This window comes from Ambystoma mexicanum, chromosome 5p (genome assembly GCF_040938575.1).
Source record: "Ambystoma mexicanum isolate Mex_15411 chromosome 5p, UKY_AmexF1_1, whole genome shotgun sequence".
Taxonomy (NCBI): Eukaryota; Metazoa; Chordata; class Amphibia; order Caudata; family Ambystomatidae; genus Ambystoma; species Ambystoma mexicanum.
The window spans coordinates 442,173,273-442,193,247 of record NC_090930.1 but is presented as its reverse complement, the minus strand read 5'-3'; the positions used below and the strand labels follow the sequence as shown (position 1 = coordinate 442,193,247).

At 42.9% G+C, this 19,975-nt stretch overlaps 1 protein-coding gene across 2 annotated transcripts in view; it reads left to right on the top strand.

Moving 5' to 3' along the window:
• Window positions 1–19,975, top strand: part of STK26 (serine/threonine kinase 26) — a 501,049-nt gene that overhangs the window by 421,066 nt on the left and 60,008 nt on the right. For both annotated transcript variants that reach the window (XM_069612843.1, XM_069612842.1), the window contains exons 9-10: window positions 9,706–9,768; window positions 9,851–9,987. In XM_069612843.1, the coding sequence (XP_069468944.1) occupies window positions 9,706–9,768; window positions 9,851–9,987 (200 nt within the window). The remainder of the gene's footprint in view (window positions 1–9,705; window positions 9,769–9,850; window positions 9,988–19,975) is intronic.

Sequence of the window (19,975 nt, the reverse complement as noted above, 5' to 3'; positions counted from 1 at the left end):
CTTGTCTCCGCGCATCCATGAAAAAGGGACTTGGGAGGTGCAGATGGAAAAAGGTGGGGGCTGCCCGTGCTTGCTGTTTTCTGGCGCTGCTGAGGGAGAGGGGAACCTTCGCAATGCCAGAATGCGGACTAGTCCAAAGTTTGAGTCGAGGGTACACAAAATGGAGTCCAAGTGTGTCTAGCAATAGCCCCGCCTCTTCTTATGTCGGGGCCTTCTTCCCCATGGCTGCAGAAGGGCAAAGGAGGCGTTCCCACAAGTGCAAGAGCACTCCTTCCTTACATTAGCAACGACCCCCCCAACACATGTCCACATGAATATATTGGTCAGAGGGCAGCTATTTCTCACCAACAACCCACTTTAATGTGCTGTTTTCCTCAGTCAGAAGTTCTTGCGTGCCGAGTATCTTATCTAGCCTAGGTCTCATCCCTTTTGTGGGACGAGTAGTTATTCAGCTATTTGGGCAACTATTTGGTAAGGCAACTGCAGAAACCCAAAGTTGCTTTCATGCTGTTATCCATCTGGCCCTCCCACGATCAGTGAAGGTCCCACAGTAGCTCGACGAAACTGTGAAGTGTGAAAGCACAGCGTTGCATTGTATGGCATTCCTAAAAAGGGGACTTGTTGGAGAATAAAAATTGACAAAGATGATAGGCTTCAAGACGAATTGGATGCTTTATTTGGACACTTTATATAAACATTGTTGATCAAAAAACAGATGGTAATCATTTGTACCTGGAAGTGAACTGTTGCACAAGCTCTGCTTTAGGTGGACAGGGCATGTTTGCAATGTCTTGTGGCAATGTATGTGTCCTCGGAACAAGATCACGCACGATTCCATGAGTATGTGTGTCCAAGACATTCATAATAAGATCTTTGACAAAATCGAATTCCATTTCCTCGTATATTGGCTTGACCATCCAGCATCCCAAAGTTTCCCACAGTCCTCGATTGTTCATACCCTACATTCGCGTTATGCGCTTAGATCGTTAGTAATGTCCTATATTTGTCACAACCCTCGTCCAAAACCCCCTCTGGCAAACCCATTGGCCCGGTGGAGTCAGGACTCTGGCCTCTAGAGCCTGGCATCGTCTTCAAAAGCCCTCATGGGGCCAGTCCTGGTGCCTATGGCGCCAGGCTCATACACCATGAAAAACAATGTGCTTGGGAACTACGTTATTGTATTGTCAGCCAACATGGAGGCATCCACATAGCTTGGTTCCTGAGAACCAAGCTATGCGGTCTAGTGTTTTGGGTGTGGTAGCCTATGGACTACTTTACCTGGACTATTTTGTTGGTGCTATTTAAACCACACCCGAGCAAGACAACACGCTTCGCGTTACTTTGCAGCTTGCAACGTGACGCTCACTGTGTCCAGCTATTCCCTCGAACCTCGGGGAAGCAGAACCTGCAAGGAGACAAAAGGAACATCATTAGCAGCAGCATCTTACTTGCAGTCTTCATCTTTAAACACCCGCTACTGAGAACAGCTTCCTCGAATCTGCACACCTCCGGGACAGAATGACCTGAAAGAGGACAATAGAGGCAACATTAAAGAAAGGAGTAGACATTTACTAATTAAGAACTGCTCAGAAGGCTTACCTGGCTGGTCACCTCTGGGCTGGCACCACTCCGGACATCCACTCGCGCTGAAGAACACCGCGACCTACAAGGAAGGAAAACGCAGGTTAGCAAAGGCAAGACTTCGCAGCGCTGCACATATCGCTTACTTACCGCATCATAGCGCTCTTAATTTACCAACGGGGCTCAACCAAGCCAGTTCACAGTGCTGAAGCTCTGCATACCTAAGGGAGAAAAGAGACATTTTAAACAAAGAAAAGCATGCAGGATAGCAACCAAACTAAAGAACAGCAATAAGACCTACCTGAACAATATCAAACGGGCCGGCGTTGGTGAAGTAACTGGAACACACTCGCCCATGAAAGACAAACGCGCCCCTGCAAAGAAGGCAGGACGGAGAGCACGCCTATTTCTACCACAAGGTGAGGAGAGGGCGCCAGAGGGACTGAAAACATACGGGGATGGAGGGAGGATACTTACCCCAGTCGGTCAGTCTTGAACAGTCCTGTATTTTCAGGCAGAACCTTCCCCGCAGACCACATCGGGGCAAAGCTGAGAAGCATACCAGCGAGTAACCCGGCTGGGTGACGTCCCTGTGGATACCAGGTGAGCGTATCAATATTGCATCCCATCTATGCCGAAATGCAATCTCTTGGGCCTGTACTTTAGGCACATATTGTGGAACACCTCCAAATCTCCTGTGTGACAGAATTCTGAGAGTCCCTTCAGATCACTTGATAGTTTTAACCAACACGATCTTCTCAAGAGCTTTGTGTGGAGATGAAGATGGAATCAACCACTTCTTCCGTTCCTGCTCCGGCGACAAAAGGCCATGTGCACATTGGTGGAAATGTTGGTTTTCTGTCCAAGAGTGAATGTTGGAACAGTGGTTCATTAGTGACCGCCATTTTTCTAGTAGAATTTCCACAGACCCATCACAAGTTTTGGAGCTCCACCAAGGATAGTTGCTGAAAGACTGGGACCACTGTAAAATATTTACAGAACTTTTTATTTTTTTTCCTGCAGCTGAGATTTCTTTGATTTGGCAACGTGCCATACATCAAATTGATGGCGAATATTTGGAAACGGCTCTCTCATTGTCTTGGCTATTGAAACGTGTCTGTCTGTGGCTATGAGGTCGATTTGCATTCTCCTCGATTGGAGATCTTCCAGGGATTTTATAAAACAAAGTTTCTCCATGGCCACTGAGGATTTACATTCGGACACCTGCACGACCACCAAACTCACAATTCTTTTATTTTTTATTTTCCATGTCCTGAAAGTGGTATGTGCAGTACTTTGCTGAAAATCAGGGGCTGTCACACTGTCCATCGCCAGCTATCCTGAACCATTTTTCGGAGAATGTACTTTGAATAGACATTTGGTCAATTTTCCAAGCTTCACTAATAGCAGGGAATAGATATTGATATTTGTAGTGCTGCGTTTTAGAAGGGAACTGGAGTCCCACAAATTGTCAAACTGGAAAACTTATTAAAAGTAAAGCCACTGAAAAGTAAAGCAGCTGCACACAGTAGATTTCCAGCTGCCACTTTCCCCAGCATCGGTTGAGCGGACAATGAACAATTTCCATGGAGCATTTCACACGTGGCTTGTAGTTTCAGGTTTACTGCCTTGTGATACACAAGTCACATTCACCAATGGCTTGCCACATATTTCCCCTCTCACTGGATGCACACATTTCAGCATCATTATAATTTCCATCAAGCAGCTGTCGAATACAATGTATTTGGGATCCTTTATTAGACTATCATCCTGCATGAATGTTGTTTATGACTCAAATGTGCTTGACGTATCGGCCCAACTAGACAAACTGTAGTCGAGATCTTTGGCTTGTTCCTCAGTGAATTGTGTTGATTCTTCAATCTTTTATTTCAGCTTCTCTTACTTGAACACGAATCGGAGAAAACATCACTGTCCATTTTCTTTTGGATGTCCCTTTTTTGGCGGGTGTCAAGTGGTCTGCGTCTAATTCTAAAGCATCTTCATTACATTCAGTTTCATCTTCATCTGGTGGAGCTCTCGCATTGTAGCAATGGTGCAACACTTTGCTGACTTTGCTGGTCACATTAAATTAATTTTCTGGCCATTGGGCAAAAGCATCAGGAGTCCGCAAATTGATTAGAACATGCTGGGCCTCAAATAATAGTTGCTCCGTGGTCAAATCAGTTTGGCAAGCAGCATCTCTGGTTTCTGTAGCTGTGTCTCCATAGTTCGTACACCATCGGGTAACTAGAAGACAGGTTGGAAAAACATGTTTAATGTAAATCCAACATACAGTATATGGCACTTTAGATTTTTTTTAAAAAAGCATGTTATGAAGGCACCAGCACAAAACACTGTTTGAAAATGAAATTGTTTGTAAATTACGTAGCTTTCTTGGTTTTCTCTGAAACCTTCTTCTTTACTGTAATGACTACTCCAGCAAGCTGGTCCACCGACTCAGATCCACGTGCCTCCTCTTCTATATCCCAATCTTGTATACATCCCTAGAAAAGAGTATCCATTAAAAATAAGTCATTTGTATTTTAAATCCAATTATTCCATCGCACACATGGCTTACACAGATACTCTTGTACACGTGTACGTCACTTAGTCAAAATAAACATTTCGAATTTCACCTGATTGATGGCTAGTTTACTCGATGAAAGATGACTGTGCCAAACACACTGATTGAAATGTTGCACTGAAGCAATTTGCAAAAGATGCTTGTTTATAATAATGTCAATGTCTAATGGTATCAGATCTAGGACCAACTTTCATTCGAGGGAACTGTCAGTACGCATACCTCTGCCTCTGTATCAGCTCCGAAGGATGATGTAATTGTAGTACTAAGTACCAGCATCACCATGTAAAACAGTACTTGTTTTAGTATGGATGAAAATAATTGAACACACACAATATGATGTAGACAATGGTACATATCAATAAAAACCCATAAATGAAACATTATGTAAACAAACAATAGGATACGTAAATTTGATCATAATATCTCAAATTTTATGCATACAACATTTCCGGAACTGAATATCTAATACTACCTGATGCACACTCGAAGTTGTTGACTCCAGGAAAGACATGGATGCAGTATCTTGCTTCTTCATATTCAGTACATTGTCATGGAGTTGTAAAGGAAAAATTAGATTTAATTTAGAAATGCTAACCTAAAAAATTGACATGGAAAGCAACCGGTTAAGAAAAGATTATGCTTATTTCCAAGGGCACTATAGCATAGTTATCTGTGCCCAAAAATCGTTTTCTATGATGCTCCTAAAACGAAGGACAGATCTTTAGCAAAATGATGTTTAGTTATAAAGCAATACAATCTTGTAAATATAAAAAGTATTATAAGGGACATTTACACCTAAAACACCAATCCGTTCATGTAGTTACCTGTTCAGTACCCCAAGGCCTACAGCTAAATCTGGAACCGTGACTCACCTGAGGCAGCTTGTGCATGAATAGAGATGGAGTTGCATTTGGAAGCAATTTACAAGATGTTCTGAGTAGATGCTTCTTTGTGTACTGTGATTGGTCGTACATATTTGTGGCCAATTGAAGGCTGCAGATGCGGAATTGATCACCCCTCGAGTCCCCCAAGACTTCATGGGCTCTACTTTCAAGCTCTTCCGCCGCGAATCCGCAATATCTGACCCATTCTCTTATTAGATCTATATTCCTCGGGAATACATGCATTGTAGTGCCTTTAGGTTTGTTATGGGTCTTAGAGCGGCAACCGTAAACCGTACATGCAGGCATTGTTGGAAATTCTGTAAAAATGTTATTAGAAAGTTACTTTGCATAAAAGCGTGAGAAAGATGGAATTATATCATACATTTTTCTATGCAATCTATGATTTGGTCACTGAGGCAAAACCTGTGTAGGGTAGCCGGCTGTATTATAGGATAACTTTCATACACAATTCATTGATGTGATGCAAATCGTAACATGTTACTCGTCCCATGAATATACTATCATGCATCAAAAGGAAACCTGCTTATAGACCGTCTGCAAAGTATGCAATTCGATCCCAATTGACAATGATGACATTTGCTATATCTCGATAACATAACAAATTAAACTCAAGTCAATGGCAATGAGATGAATGAACATTACACTACGTTTGAAATAGATAGAAATTAAAAGATCAAGGAGATATGATTAGGTGACCTGCCCTTACCTTGACTAACAGTTAGATTCAGCAAGCCGTGTAGTTAGTAGCAGGAGAACAGGGAGATGTTCACAGGTAGTGCGATGACGAGCTGACTCACAGTGGTCACAGAAGTTCTCAGCTAGCAGGTTCATGAGTTGACTTGCAGTGCTCAGATGTTCTCATGATAAATATTAAGTGGTTTATAAAGAATTAGAAAAGTGGGTGTGTATGTGAATGAATGATGTGTATATGGCGTGGTTTTATGTGGATTGCAGGGGTGTGGCCTGCTTCAAGGGGAGCCTGCCTGGAGACACGGGGTCTGAGGAGGGCATGTGAACAATGACCCCTGCGTGTAAAATACCTTTAAAATATACATGGTGTTTGGCACGTTGGCCGTTCCCACCCCTGCCAGCACCCTTTGGCAGCGCACACCCACTGGTGCCAACTGCCTTTGATAATGAAGGTGGGATGGATGGGCATGAGGCATGCAGACAAAGCCCGAAACACTGCTGAATGGAGTGTCGCTGGATTCACTGAAAAATTGAAACAACCATTGATAAAGTCGTGGTGTTTTATTTTGCTGCTGATTTTGATGGCACAAATGTACTGCACATTAAAAACTTCAGGTTGCTGCAGTGTGGAAAATCCCCTCTACTGACCGCTGTCACTGGGGAAAGTTTCTCTAATGGCACCAACCACACAGGCGGGTATTACTCGTCGGACGCGGTGTCCAAGTCTCCCATGAAGCCACCATGTAAACGAACGATAGGCCACCAGCCTGTACCACCTGTGAAAGAGAAAGATACAAACTGTTTTTAAATTAACAAGATAAGTGTAGTAACCCTTAGTTGAAAATGCAATCTTGTATCCAATGGCATTGTTGCCAGTACAAATGTTACTTAGACACTGTACAATATTGGACTATGCATTCCATTAAATTTGGGACACAATGAAATATTGCTTCATGGTTGTACATGAAATCAATATAAGGAGACCAGTATGATTTCCCCAAATTGCGAGTGATATATAGAATTGCAGGACTACATTCTTTTGGCATCGATAGATCAAAGTTACGACAATATAGGAGACGACCATAAAATGGTAATGGCCTAAGTGACATCACAACTAGAGTACACTTACTCATTACTTGGATTGCGAGGGCGAACTGTTGCTCGAAGTTCGTGCATAAGCACCATCATAATCCTCAACACAGACCGTGTGATGCAGGCTGCCCTGAACCTCCTAGGTTGGCATTACTGTGCACCGATTGCAGGTACACCAGGTGGAAACATTGTCCATGCGACTAGGCTTGATCTCTTGAATCGTCCTCCCAACTGTCGTCTGAAGCCCCATCGTTTGCGCATCTTTCTTTCGAGTAATTCCGCCTCGGAATACTACGGCTCATACTGGCAGTGCTCTATTGTTGCTATTAGGGGGCAAAATAAAAATGGTTAGTAATGGTACTAGTATCTGTTCGCGCGGGCTACGAGCAATGAAGGTAGCTGACCAGAGCACAGAAACGAGGCCCAGAATACTCAAAAAAAGACAGTGAAACGATTGGAAAAGCAAATCTGATGAGAAGCAGTCTGTTTATACTTATTGAGGAAAGAGGCATTCTGCCATTTCCATGGAGACAAGTCATTAGCTGGAGCGCAGAGATTGTTGACACGAGACGTGCATTGGTGTTCTGAAATGGGCGGTATGCGTCTAATGATCTCAGCCTCCGGGGTGGGGATATGATTTAGTGCCGCCAGGGCAGTCCACCTTGGGTGATGTAGCAACGGATAAGATTATCACAAGATTGCCACTCCCTGCTGCCTGATTTTGTGTGTGAAACAAATAAATGTAATGTTTTTAAAAAATGAGAAACTACGGTAAGGTGCATATGTTTGTACGATCGATCAACGTATGCTTAAAAACACATGCCCAAACCCTCAGGACAATAATATTTATGAGCGCACTATTCCTTTAAGCAGTGGAGCCGTCATTACTGTCATTTTAGTTTGCTCAGTGTACGGGCGCGAGCCACTACATTTAAGTATTTACCTGAAACAAAGTTTCTTATGGCTCCTATATGGCTTCTATTTGTGTTGGTTAGTCTTAAATAGTATTTACTTACCTTTGCCTTGTGTACATAAAATAAATCTATATTTTACTATAACTACAAGTGTGTGAGAGTTTCTTTGGACTAATGTATTTACTGAGTTCTCGGTTCTGAAATACAGCTCACATCCTCCTCATAAAATAAGTCTGGCTGCTATGTCATTCATACTACTAAGAGTTGGGGTCTGTATAGCAAGGGATACTTTTATGGAGTCTGACCTCCAGGTAGAATTTAGGGAAACTCCTCTAATTGTATGAAGGAGCGAGTGTTGAAGACAGGATGGTGAGTTTTTTTTCTTCTATAGTATCCAGGGGGGAAGTTTTTGAATGAGGGTCGAAGTGTCTTTGTTTGGTTTCACTTGTCCTCCATGAAAGGGTTTTGAATGTTGGAACTTGAATTAGGCCATAAGGGTGCCTGGTCAGTCGAATCGAATTGCGTAGGTGGGAGGCAGTTGATGATTGGGGATAAGATGAATACCAGGTTGAGACGAGAGTGCTGTCTTTGGTGTGGTTGGGATAATTTTAGTTGTGTAATGTGCAGGGTGTCCAAGAGATAAAGTAGAGGTGATATCCTCTGTGGGGCACACCAGGAATTGACCCCAAATTAATTTCTTTGGAAATAACCTCCCATGGTCTCACTCCTGGTATTGACTCTATCAAAGACTTGCATTTGCGGGCCGAGGTTTCCCTTTATAGATTACTGTTTTCATTCATGCCACAGTCTGTATTTTGCCACACTTGGATTGTGCCTCACAAGGGCTTCTTACTTAATTGCATCACATATGCTCACACATTTGACATGCGCACTATTTAACTACACCCTACACTAAACATGCATCACCTGGCCATAGCGCCGCCACCTGTAGAATGCAGCTGATAAATTTGGTCCAGTTGTTCAAAAAACTTGACACTGCACCTGTCCTACTTCTTATGTTCTGATGTTAGGGTCTTAGCTGTTCCCTAACGTTCTGCGATCAGGCTGAAAGTCAAACATGCATTTTACCACTCCCCTCACCACTTCTCAACTCTGACTACGGTCTTCCAAAGGGTGTTCATCCTCATAGCATTTTGAGGCCATGCCTACTGCCACTGGTGCTACATAAATGCCAAATAATATAACTATACTGAACTTGTATAGATTTGCAAACACAATTTACATTTGTGTTCTGAAGTGGATGCACGAAGACTTCTTAGGCACTTAAAACTGCTAACTAAATGGTGTGCTTTTATAGCCTTATAAACTGAGCGAAGGGTTGTTATCCCAAGCGATGGACTCCTCTAGAGGTCTACAAGGCTATATTGCACATAGTGAGGGTAGCAATACATGTTTTGGAGATTTTTGTTGCGAAGTAAAGACATTGTGGTTTAAGAAAGAATAAAGGAAAACTGACAAACTGAGTTTGTAAATTGAATGCAGTTTTATTTTGTAATATTTGAATAACATGGTTGTCTTCATACATTAAGCATTTTAATTGCAACCTGGTTGAAATGCAACAAGTTTAACATGATCATGCCTTGGTTATCATGTAAAAGTACATGGTTTCTTTATAAGAAAGTGAAAGCATTTGCCAATTAGTTATCTTTCTCTTTCTTGTTTTAAATAGCATGCTGCAGCAAAATAAATAGGCCCTGCAAGAAAGGAACTGTCTTGTAGTTTTACCTGGAAATTGCCTTGTTGTTGTTTGCCTGTCTGCTTCTGAATGTAGTCAATACCAGTAGGTATTGACTGAACTCTGCAAATTCAGATTGGCTGAGAGGTGGTGAATAACGATTTTCATGTGCTAATTATGCTCATCTGTCATCTTGGTATCTGCATAACCTATATTAAAGATCTGTTTTTTACTATTCTATAGGATCAAGATCTTGTGAAAACGCTCAGCACCTTGTCTATGATAATCACACCAATATTTGCAGAGGTGAGGCCCAGTTCCAAAGTTGTTTTACTTTTCCAAATTAAAGTTAAGGTAACTCCTTTAATGTTTTGTTTTTATATATCAGCTTAAACAGCAAGACAGAAATAATACAATTAGAAAAAATGCAATTGAAGAACTGGAGAAAAGCATCAACATGGCTGAATCGTCATATCCAGGTATCACGGACAAGATGGTGAAAAAGCTAATGGAGAAATTTCAGAAGTGAGTCTTATTTTTTTTGACTGGTGTTTATGAACTGTTCCATTAAGCAAATATGTGTTTAATCTGGTGCCCGCAAAAAAGAAAATTGTTGCTCTTTGTGAAAGTACTGTACTTTGATTCATGAAAAATACTTCACCAGCTCTATGAAGCTGCCTGTGTCTGCTAAAACATTACAGGGCTGTAACATTTGTTTTGTTTTGCGTAGAACCTCACGCCATGGTTGGGGCATATCAGTGCTAACAATCATGTGGTGGATGGAACACAACCCAGGATTACAAAGTAGAGAGCAGCAATATTGCAATCCTTGCTCACATTGCTTCTCCCCTGCACCTTTGGTATCACTGCCCACCTGCTCCCTTGGCCATTCTGTGTAAAATAGCTTGGAGGTTATGTACATAGACATATATGGAGAAGAAGGGTCAACATGCCAGTCTCCTGGTGAAAGCGGGTGATGTGCACAGCTTTATAGCTCTCCTCAAGCCTCCTGAAACACTGCAGAGTTCTCTTTACCATGCCACCTTCCTCATTGCCACGGTCAAGTGAAGAAAGTATGGGGGATGCTGGGAGGCCAGTGGCCCAGAATGACCCTAGACTCAGATTGTACACACACAATTATAGGCACAGCAATTAGTGTTTATTAATTTGTTTAAATTGAAGTTTTGGAAAGCACCATGTTAAAATTGTCATTGTTTAACAGTGTTGCAAGGCAATCCCTTGCTTAAGATATACAAAGTACCCAACCACTAGACGCATTCCTACTCAAACATTGTGGTTTAAAACAAATCAACAGTAATGATTGTAAAGTGCCTAGCTTGGTGATCTGATAGTCTGTGATTAACACAGGGAGCGTGTAGTCCTTGGCCATAATCTGCTGTCTCTGCTGATGGATAAGCCCGGATAGTAGTGGACTAGACGTTGCAAGAGGAACGCAAAGGATGTTGGGGCTCAAGTAATGCTAGCCTAAAGAGGGGTTGTTTGTTTCAGTTCAAAATTGGGTTAGGTAATTTTTTCCATTATTTAGAAGCTATCACAGGAAACATTTTGCCACCTTGCCTCTGTCTTCTGGCCATCCTAAAGGTTAGAAGGTTCTCAACAGCTAGTCTGTTTCCTAGATTGGATGTAAAGTATTAGGAGGCCTTTTGGGAATCTGGGCCCTTACGGTGAAGGTGTATGTGAGTAAGGACTTTAAAACTGACTAAACGCAAAGGGGAACTAGTGGAGGACCTCAAGGGCAGGTGTGATTGCATCTGATCTGACTTTGAGCCTGAGGATTTTTCTCACTGCTATTTGTGAATGAGTTTAAGATGGTGTTTTTGGAGTTTGGGCCCAGGTAAATGAAGTGACAGTAATCTAGGTTAGGTAAAATGAGAGATCTAGTCCATTCCAGATTGTAATTAATTTCCAAGTATGCCACACATCTTTGAACAAAATGTGTGGGAGTGACGGAGAGATTCTCTAGGATGATGCTCAGGTACTTGGAGTTTACCATTATGGGGCTGTTCCCTAAGAAGTCTGACAAGGTGATGGGCGAAAATGAGGGTTAAGGTTACCAAACCTCAAAATCTGGCACATGCTTCTGAATGGTGCCACGTATTGCTGAGAGGCAGAAGTGTCCAAGGCTTCCTTAGCATCTAGTTCCTCATGAAGGTGAGGGCTGTTTCTGTGCACCTGCAGAGCCTGAAACCCGACTGTAGTGGAGGAGCTTGTAAGAGTCACTGTATACAGACACTTGTGTAGCTAAGATTTATTTCTAGGATTTTGCGCATAAAACAAATATTTGAAACCAGCTGTTCTGTGTTACATATGCTGTCCTAACATATCTTAAAGGTCAATATTGGTTGGTAATTCATACTTCTGTCCCCCTTTTTAAATATCGGAATTACCACTGATCGCTTCCAGGAAGGGAGTAGTATAGGTCCCTGTGAATTAATGGCCATTGAAAAGGCTAAACGTATAGGTAACCGTCTCTTATTTTGAATTTGAAAGGTATATTTGTATCAGATGGAATGAGAGGTATGCGCGGTATAAGAACAGTATCAAAGTGCCATAAATTACACAGGCCTCTATAATGTGTTTGCAGATGCGTAATTATCAACTTTGTTCCTTTGCAGAGTCCCTGTAATGGCATAAGATTGCATAGTAGCATAATAAATCCTACATTGTTTTAGCTCTTGAGGAGGCATTCATCCTACTGTTTGTCTTGTTAGACGCATGTTGAGCCGATAATTAACTGTTTCTTGACACTGGAACCACCGTTCCCTGTGTGAACAGAAGTGGGGGTGAAAAGTAGTATCTTGAAATTATTCCGATTGCTTGCGATAGTGGAAAGTGAAGGTGACCGCATAGAACCGTGCTCCTTGTGTTATAATGATAGCTGTTGTTGAATTGGAACGGCACACAGATGTGCACTTTGCCATTTGGACAGCAGAGGGCAACTTTACACTGATAAATTGTATCGGCTGAATACAGAAACTATATATATAGTAAAAAAAAACTTTGTTAAAGGGACGTTATGGTTAAATTGCACTAATAAAAACATATGAAATTCAGTAAAAAAAGTTGTTAAAAGGACGTTATGGTTACAAGTAAAATCTAAAAACCCCTGAAATTCACCAGTTATGATTAGGTAAGCAACCATAACTCGCGCCACCTCCGTGCCCTGCTAAGACTAACACCCAGGACATCAATGGTGACATCACAAATATCATTGACATCACATGTCTAGCCCCTTTTTGTTCACTGCCATATCTAGGCCAGGTGGGTTTATTTACTGACAGACAGAAACTTAACTTTCAAAAGGTATCACATTTATAAATATTGCTATTCTCACATGTTCTTAAACTACTTTCCTTAGAATTTAATCCCATCTTATGAAGTACATATATAGGGGAAGAAGCAGGCTTGGAACACAGCAATCATTTTTATGCATGCATACAATTATGTACATTATACACAGTTGCTAATGATACTGCCTCTTGTGTGCTTACTTTACTCTCCATATATTAGCCCCATATTTGTATGCATTGTAGTCTATTTATGTTTTGCGTGTATTAGAAACGGCTTTGGTGCTAAGGGCTGCTGTCTGTGGCTGCTGGAGGCGCTGTTCCACTTGGCTGCATTACACGTGTGTTACTTCCCGGCTGGAAACACGGAAGAAATTTCAGGGAAACTTTCTAAGTCTCCAACTCCTCCTCCTTTACCCACAATATATTGTATGGACACGCGCTTTTGCGCGCGCGCTTTGGCGAAAAGGGCTTTGGTGCTAAGGGCTGCTGTCTGCGGCTGTCCGTGGCTGGTTGGGGTTGGAGGGACAGAAATCTGTGGTTATTGGAGCGCTCTGTGAAGCTCGAAAAGTACTGTTTGCTGTGCGCGCTCAGGTGCGGTGTTTCCTGTGTTCTGGTATCCAATTTACCGTTTAATCTCGTTCAATTTCTGGTAACATGTTTATGATGCAGTAAAACATTGCCTTTTAAGCTGAAAACTTACATATAATTTTATAGGTGCAACACTATTGTGCTATTTTCCACTGTATTTAATTTTATTCCCTTTTTCCTTTTTTTTTTTTCTCTCATTGTGATTCTGATCCTTAGTACGTTTTTATTAATTAGTTATTTAATAAATCATTAGTTATTTTATTCTGAAGAGGGAAAAAAGAGGGGGAAGGTGATAGGCTGGAATTTAAAGGGAATTTGAGAGGAAGAAAGGAAGAACTAAAAATAAAAAGAAAAAGAAATTACACACTAATGGCCTCAGGCATTTATACCCTGAAGTCAGGCATGCCGGACCATCATCCAGCTAATGTAGAAAAAACAAGAATGACACCACAATCTCTGAAAACCAAATTAGGAGGTTTAGAGAGAAAGAAAGCACGATCCACTTCCTTAACCTCTGATATACGGCAGTTTTGCACGATTGATCCATCAAATTGTGATTTGAGGGACCAACCTTCATCAGTGCCGCAAAACTCTGCATCATACGGTATTATTCAGAACCCACTCAGTGAACCAAATAATTGTTCCCTACAAACTGACCCTACACAAGTTCAATCGACAATTGGTCAAATCACAGTAGTAGCCCAAATGAATTCGGGAACAACTCCCTTACTAAATCAGGATTTACAACACTCAATGTTTATTGTTACTAGTACCCAAGAAGCGCTGCCGACAGAAATTCTTGACGTGTCGACAGTAGTGCTGGGTAAAGAGACCTCAGATCTGACTCTTCTCGCTGCATGCAGTAACAACGAGCCATCCACCCTTCAACAAACAATTCTAACTGAATCCACTGCATCTCTGGCACAACCTATACCACTTTGCACAGTCCTCGCTCAACAAAAATTGCGAGCTGCCCACGAGGCAATGATCGCAACAGGTGAAATAGAGGAGGACATGATTAGTTTTATTGGTTCCTCGAATATCAACTGTACTGATTTGAGTGAGGTTTTGTATATATGTTCCAACACAGGTGATTTAAGCCAGTTAGATCAGGACAAAACAGTTATTACTCAAAAGAGAATGTCTTCACCTAACGTGACGGTAAGTCATGTGGAATCCGTAGTGAGTGAATTGAGAACTTCGATTAATGAACTATCTAAGTCTCCAGCCATGTTCGATAAATCTCAAGGTGATCCATCTAACAATTCCGCATCCTTCATTGCTCCGACTCCAAGAGGCTCAAGATTTGACGCACGGCCCTCAGATAATAATAATTTTTTTATCAACGGGCTGAGATCTGGTCGTCCCTCCTTTCCAGAAGCCCCGGCGCTCAATAATACACTGAGCGCCATGAACACTGCCCTGCTAACAATAGCAAGGCTGTATGAGGTCTTGGAGAGTAAGATGAATGTGCAGACCCAAATACTACAACAATTGCTTAATAAGGAATCAAATAGTTTGGATCTAGTACAGATGAGAGGAAGAGACTCAAATTTGAATACTCTGAACTCAAAATCACCAGCAGCTTGTAGTACTGCCTCGCAAACAGAACAACTCAATACCTGTCGAAGATCGACACAATGTGAACAAGAGCTGCTGAAAATCCCAAGAACAGAAGGGTCATCAGTTATCTTAAATAATGTGTAGCTAGCCCAAAACCAACTCCAAAACCGGAACTTGGTACTTTAAATGAGACATCTCCAGTAGTGATTTGTTTGGACATGTCTCAGGAAGTGGGCACCAAGGGAAATTCCAAAAATCCAACCTTAATACGAACTACAAGAAATGCCGATGAGACGGGGGGCCGCCTCAGGAGCCCCCAGTAGATGAGTCTCAGCTTGACAGAGATCCATCTATTGGCCAGCTCCCATTTAGCAACATGATTAACCCATTTTCCTTGATGGGCAAGACAGTTCCTAACTTGCAGGGAAAAAGGAAAAAAATAGGTATGTTAAATAAACGAAAAATCACGAAGCCTCCTCCTTCAAAGAAGGTGTGTCAAGTTAATTGCTCCCCCTACGGCACAGTCTTCGACTCCTACAGTAACTCAATCGAATCAGCCCATGGTCACATCCATTGCGGCTGCAGCAAGACAACCATTGGCTCTAGCTGTTCCGCATCTGGGTCAATCTTTTGTTAAATTGTTTCCATCTCCCACAGTACAACCATCGTCTATGGTTGTAACTCAACCAACCTCGGCTGTAACTGTACAGAACTCTACGATGACATGCCCCCAAGAACATGAACCCTTGACTAAACTAGTGGCGCTAATGTCAGACACAACTCCTCAAAACTTCATAAAAGTTCGGAATGATGACATTACTCAGTCTATTCTTTCTCCTGAAGAAATACGCCAAGAGATTGCTAGAATAGTAGCTCTACACGTTGCGCAAATTACAACATCCTCTGTTATAAATGCTCAGGCCTTTACTCATTCCAAATTGCCTGTTGATATAAATTTGCCGTGGGCTGCTCAATCTCAAACCAATTTTACATCTTGTCCAACGCTAGAAGAGATGCAACGTGACGGTAGAAAAGTTCCTTCACAGCAGATAGCGGCGTTGGCGGTACCTTCAAACTTGACCCAACAAGACATTTCCATTCAAACCAGGAATTCGAAGGGACAAGATATTGTGGTGGGGCAAACTCCCGAACGGCAGGAACTGCGGGAAGAAATTAAAGCTGCCCTAGTACAGTATCTGCACCACTCTTCCGATCCCCTGGGTCACACCTTACTGTCTCAGCAGTCATTGAACAAAATACCAGATGTATCACAGCTGTTAAAAGGTCCGATGACCGAACGAAATGAGTCAACATTCACAAGGCCTTCTTCTCAAACCTTTAAAACATCCGATGCCTCGGAATTTTTAGGATTTGATAAACATGTGCCTGAATTTGAGACTTCACGAAAAAAGGACTATAGTAAGCAAAACCCTATTCATAGCGTATACGCCCACTGCCATCGATTGATAGTATCATGCCGCCCTCAACCATTTCCTAAATATGATCTAAATCGCAAGAGTATTCTAAACATCTGTGCCGAGGTATCCTCCTTACAGGATTTATCGAGCACAGACATTGACCTGGTGGAATTTATTTCTCATAATGATCTATCCAGGGTTAGAATATTCATGCGATCGGGAATTACCCTAAATGCAATTTGGCAAGCTAGATCGGAATTTTACGCCTTGGGCTTTCTCATTTCACAAGATTTGGCTCAAACATTGCCATCCGAAGTAACCTCATTATCAGAGAATTACTCCAACACCCTGGAAATTCCACAGGCAAATGCTAATGCTAATGCGATCACAAGCAGGGGCGTGAATTCTCAAAGGCGAAACTCATAACAATCCAGGTCTGATAAAGACATTTCGTTGATATCGTGGAACACACGTGGACATAGGCATTTTCTAAATACATCCAACAGAGAACTGAATGCCTACGATATTGTTGTCTTGCAGGAGACCTGGCTTGTTGAGGAACCCATTTGGGACACACACTACATTTCTATGGTTCCTGCAATAAAAAACATGTTTGGTCGACCTATGGCGGGTCTTTTGATCGCCATAAGGAAATCTTTACATTTGTGCATCACTTCCTGCAAAACCTCCTCCCCTTATATCCAAGTTGTAAAATTATCAAGGTCAACTGACACAACTGTGATAATCAATGTATATTGGGGAAAACAACATCTATCAGCAGATCTATTCTTTGCACATATCGCTGATATACTTGACACATTAACCATGGATATAACCATTAAATATATACTTCTTCTAGGTGATTTAAACTTGCACCTCCTTCCATCTAAGCCCGGGAATCATTTATCTCATGAGTCCCAGTGGATACACCTAATGGAAGAGAGGAACCTCATGATGCTTAATGGCATCATAGATGGAGACATACCCCCTAAGGCAACATGGCATAAAGAGCTATTGCGAGCACACTTAGATTATATATATGCCAACCATGCCCTCATGGATGCTTCAACATCTCTGGAGATATGCGAAAATGACATCAGTGATCATAATCAACTGCGTCTAACCTGGAAGTGGGCTCAATGGTTTGATCTTCCAGAACTAAAAACTAAAAAAAATATGCAACTTGTTGAGATTAGTCAAGCTGGGAACCGTGTTCGATGGTCGGATCATAAACTCATGTTATTTGGTAAAGCCCTGGAAAGTGAGTTTGGGCCGTATCATAATAACGAAGGAGGATGTTATATCCATTCTATGCAAATGTTTAGTACCAGGGGGAACGGTGGACGCTGTCATATTATCAAGCATCTCCATGCGTTTGATTTGGAGCTTAAAACAAAGAAGGCCCAATTACGCAAAGATATCCGACATTTATCACTCGACCTGACACCCACCAATGTCAATTTGATAAAAAATCTAAAACAAATGTATAAGAACTGGTGCAGGTCACGGAGATCATTGCGATACCAGAGAGACGGAGAAAAAATGTTGTCTCAATGCCTTACTAAAACTACCGCTGGCATATGGTCTCTCCTTAATGAGGCGGTCGGTACGCTGCAAAGCGCCTTCCAAATCAACCCAATCCCTGAAAAAATCTGGAATGACTATTATGCTGACCTCTACCGCTCCCCCTTTTCACGAATTGAAATTGATTGGACCCTCATAAGAGCGAACTCTAAACTTCATTTTGATACAGATGACATCATACATTGCATCTCTAAACTTAGTAGATCTCGCGCAGCCGGGCCAGATGGCATTAGCAATTCAGCAGCAAACATGTTTATTCGGTTGTATAAAAACAGCCATTAAACGACAGAGATACACATTATTACACAGATCCAGGTTACAATTTCATAAAAATGCAGTTCCATACAAGATAAGGGAACAAAAAGGAGAAACATAGGACCACATCACCCTCTGAATAACTCCCCATGCCAGGGCCTGGCCCCCAAAAAGCCTAACTGAACACGGCCCAGGGGAGTAAGGTTTGCCCCAGACAGGGGGAGGGGCCTCCTGACTGGCCTCAAGGGATATTTAGAGCCTAGATATAAGTGTGGGCTGATTACAATTCCGCTCCCGGGCGTCCCTCCCGTCCCCCGCCATTGACCCAGGACCCTACTCGCCAGTCTCCAGTCAGAGAAGGCCAGTTCCACTATGTCCATTGAGCTATTGCCCAAACTGGCCATTCTCCGACAGCCCACCAAGGATTCCCTGGACACAAAGGAACAACCTCTCACGGATCGTAACCAGTGAACGCTTTTATTTACGAGGGACTCCCTGGACTCCAACAAATTCCTTTCCATTTTTGGTACCCTGTGGAGATACACTGTAGCTCGGCCAGTCTGGCCTTGAACAGGAGGCTGAGATGGACCGTCTCTGTGTCGTTGACCACAGTCGATCATCCCCCCATGATGAGGGCTTATTGAACCTACTGGATTTGGGGCAGATTCTACCGCCCCACTGGGTTCACTATGCTTGGATCCCCCTACCCTGGGAGCTTTTTCAAAGACCGAATATATCATCCCAGACAACAGGCTAGGGCCAGAAGAAGTTGGGGCTATAGTCTCGGGACAAGGAGGGTCGAGGTTCTTAGGGTGTGCCAAAGAAAAGTCAGAGAGACCCTTACAAACAATTGGGGTGGAAAAAGACTCCCCCCTCCCCTTTCCCCTTCCCCTGAATGGCTATTAGTGTTGTAAGCAGATTTCTAATAGCAGCCAACTCTGCCAGAACTTGATTACACTTACACCCCCCGAGTGACATGTCCACCTCGACTGATGGGTTGATAACCGGCCCTACCGCCGGGGGGGTTTCACAGTTTGGTTGTTTGGACACCTTGAGTGGGGATGGATGAAGAGAGGGGCTAGCCAATAGGCGCACCGTAGACAAAGGTACACTCCCGAAACTTATATTGCCCAGGGGGAGGTTCCATACAAGAACATCGTCAAGCGAAGGGCTGCCCCCCGCAGTTGGGCTGGCCAGAGCAGAGTTGGAAGGAGTCTTTCCCGGGCTGGCACGAATGTTAGAGCCAGATGGCGGGGTGGAGGCCCTGATCTTGCTGGTAGGAGAGGAGCAAGCTGAGGGACATCTGCTGACTAGTGCTCCAATTCCTGCAGTGACTTCCTCATTGGACTCCGACATCTCCGTTCCGGGACCAAGAATTCCAGAAAAGGATAACACCTTGGGGAGGCTGACACTCAAGGTGGAAACATGGGGAGAAAGCACAACTGCGGCGGACGGGTGGAACAGCGAGCTAGGAGGTCTTCCTCCGATGGAGTCTGTGGTAGCCTGAGGCTCAAAGGTACATTCCCCTCCTTCACAAGGATCAGACAGACTGCCAAGGTTGATAGGTATTGGGCCTTCCCTGATCCCTTGACCTGCGACTATACTGTTCCCCTGCGGTGACCGACAACCCCCTTCTTTCAACTCTAGTGGGGGTTCGGGGGAACAAGTAAAGTGCTCACCCGCATGTACTAGAACAGAGTTTTGTCCATCCAGATTTAGGGCTTTGACTGGCACTCCCTTCTGATCCCGGGCGTGGGACCTCTTCACAGCCAGAACCTTCCGCTTGGAGATAGG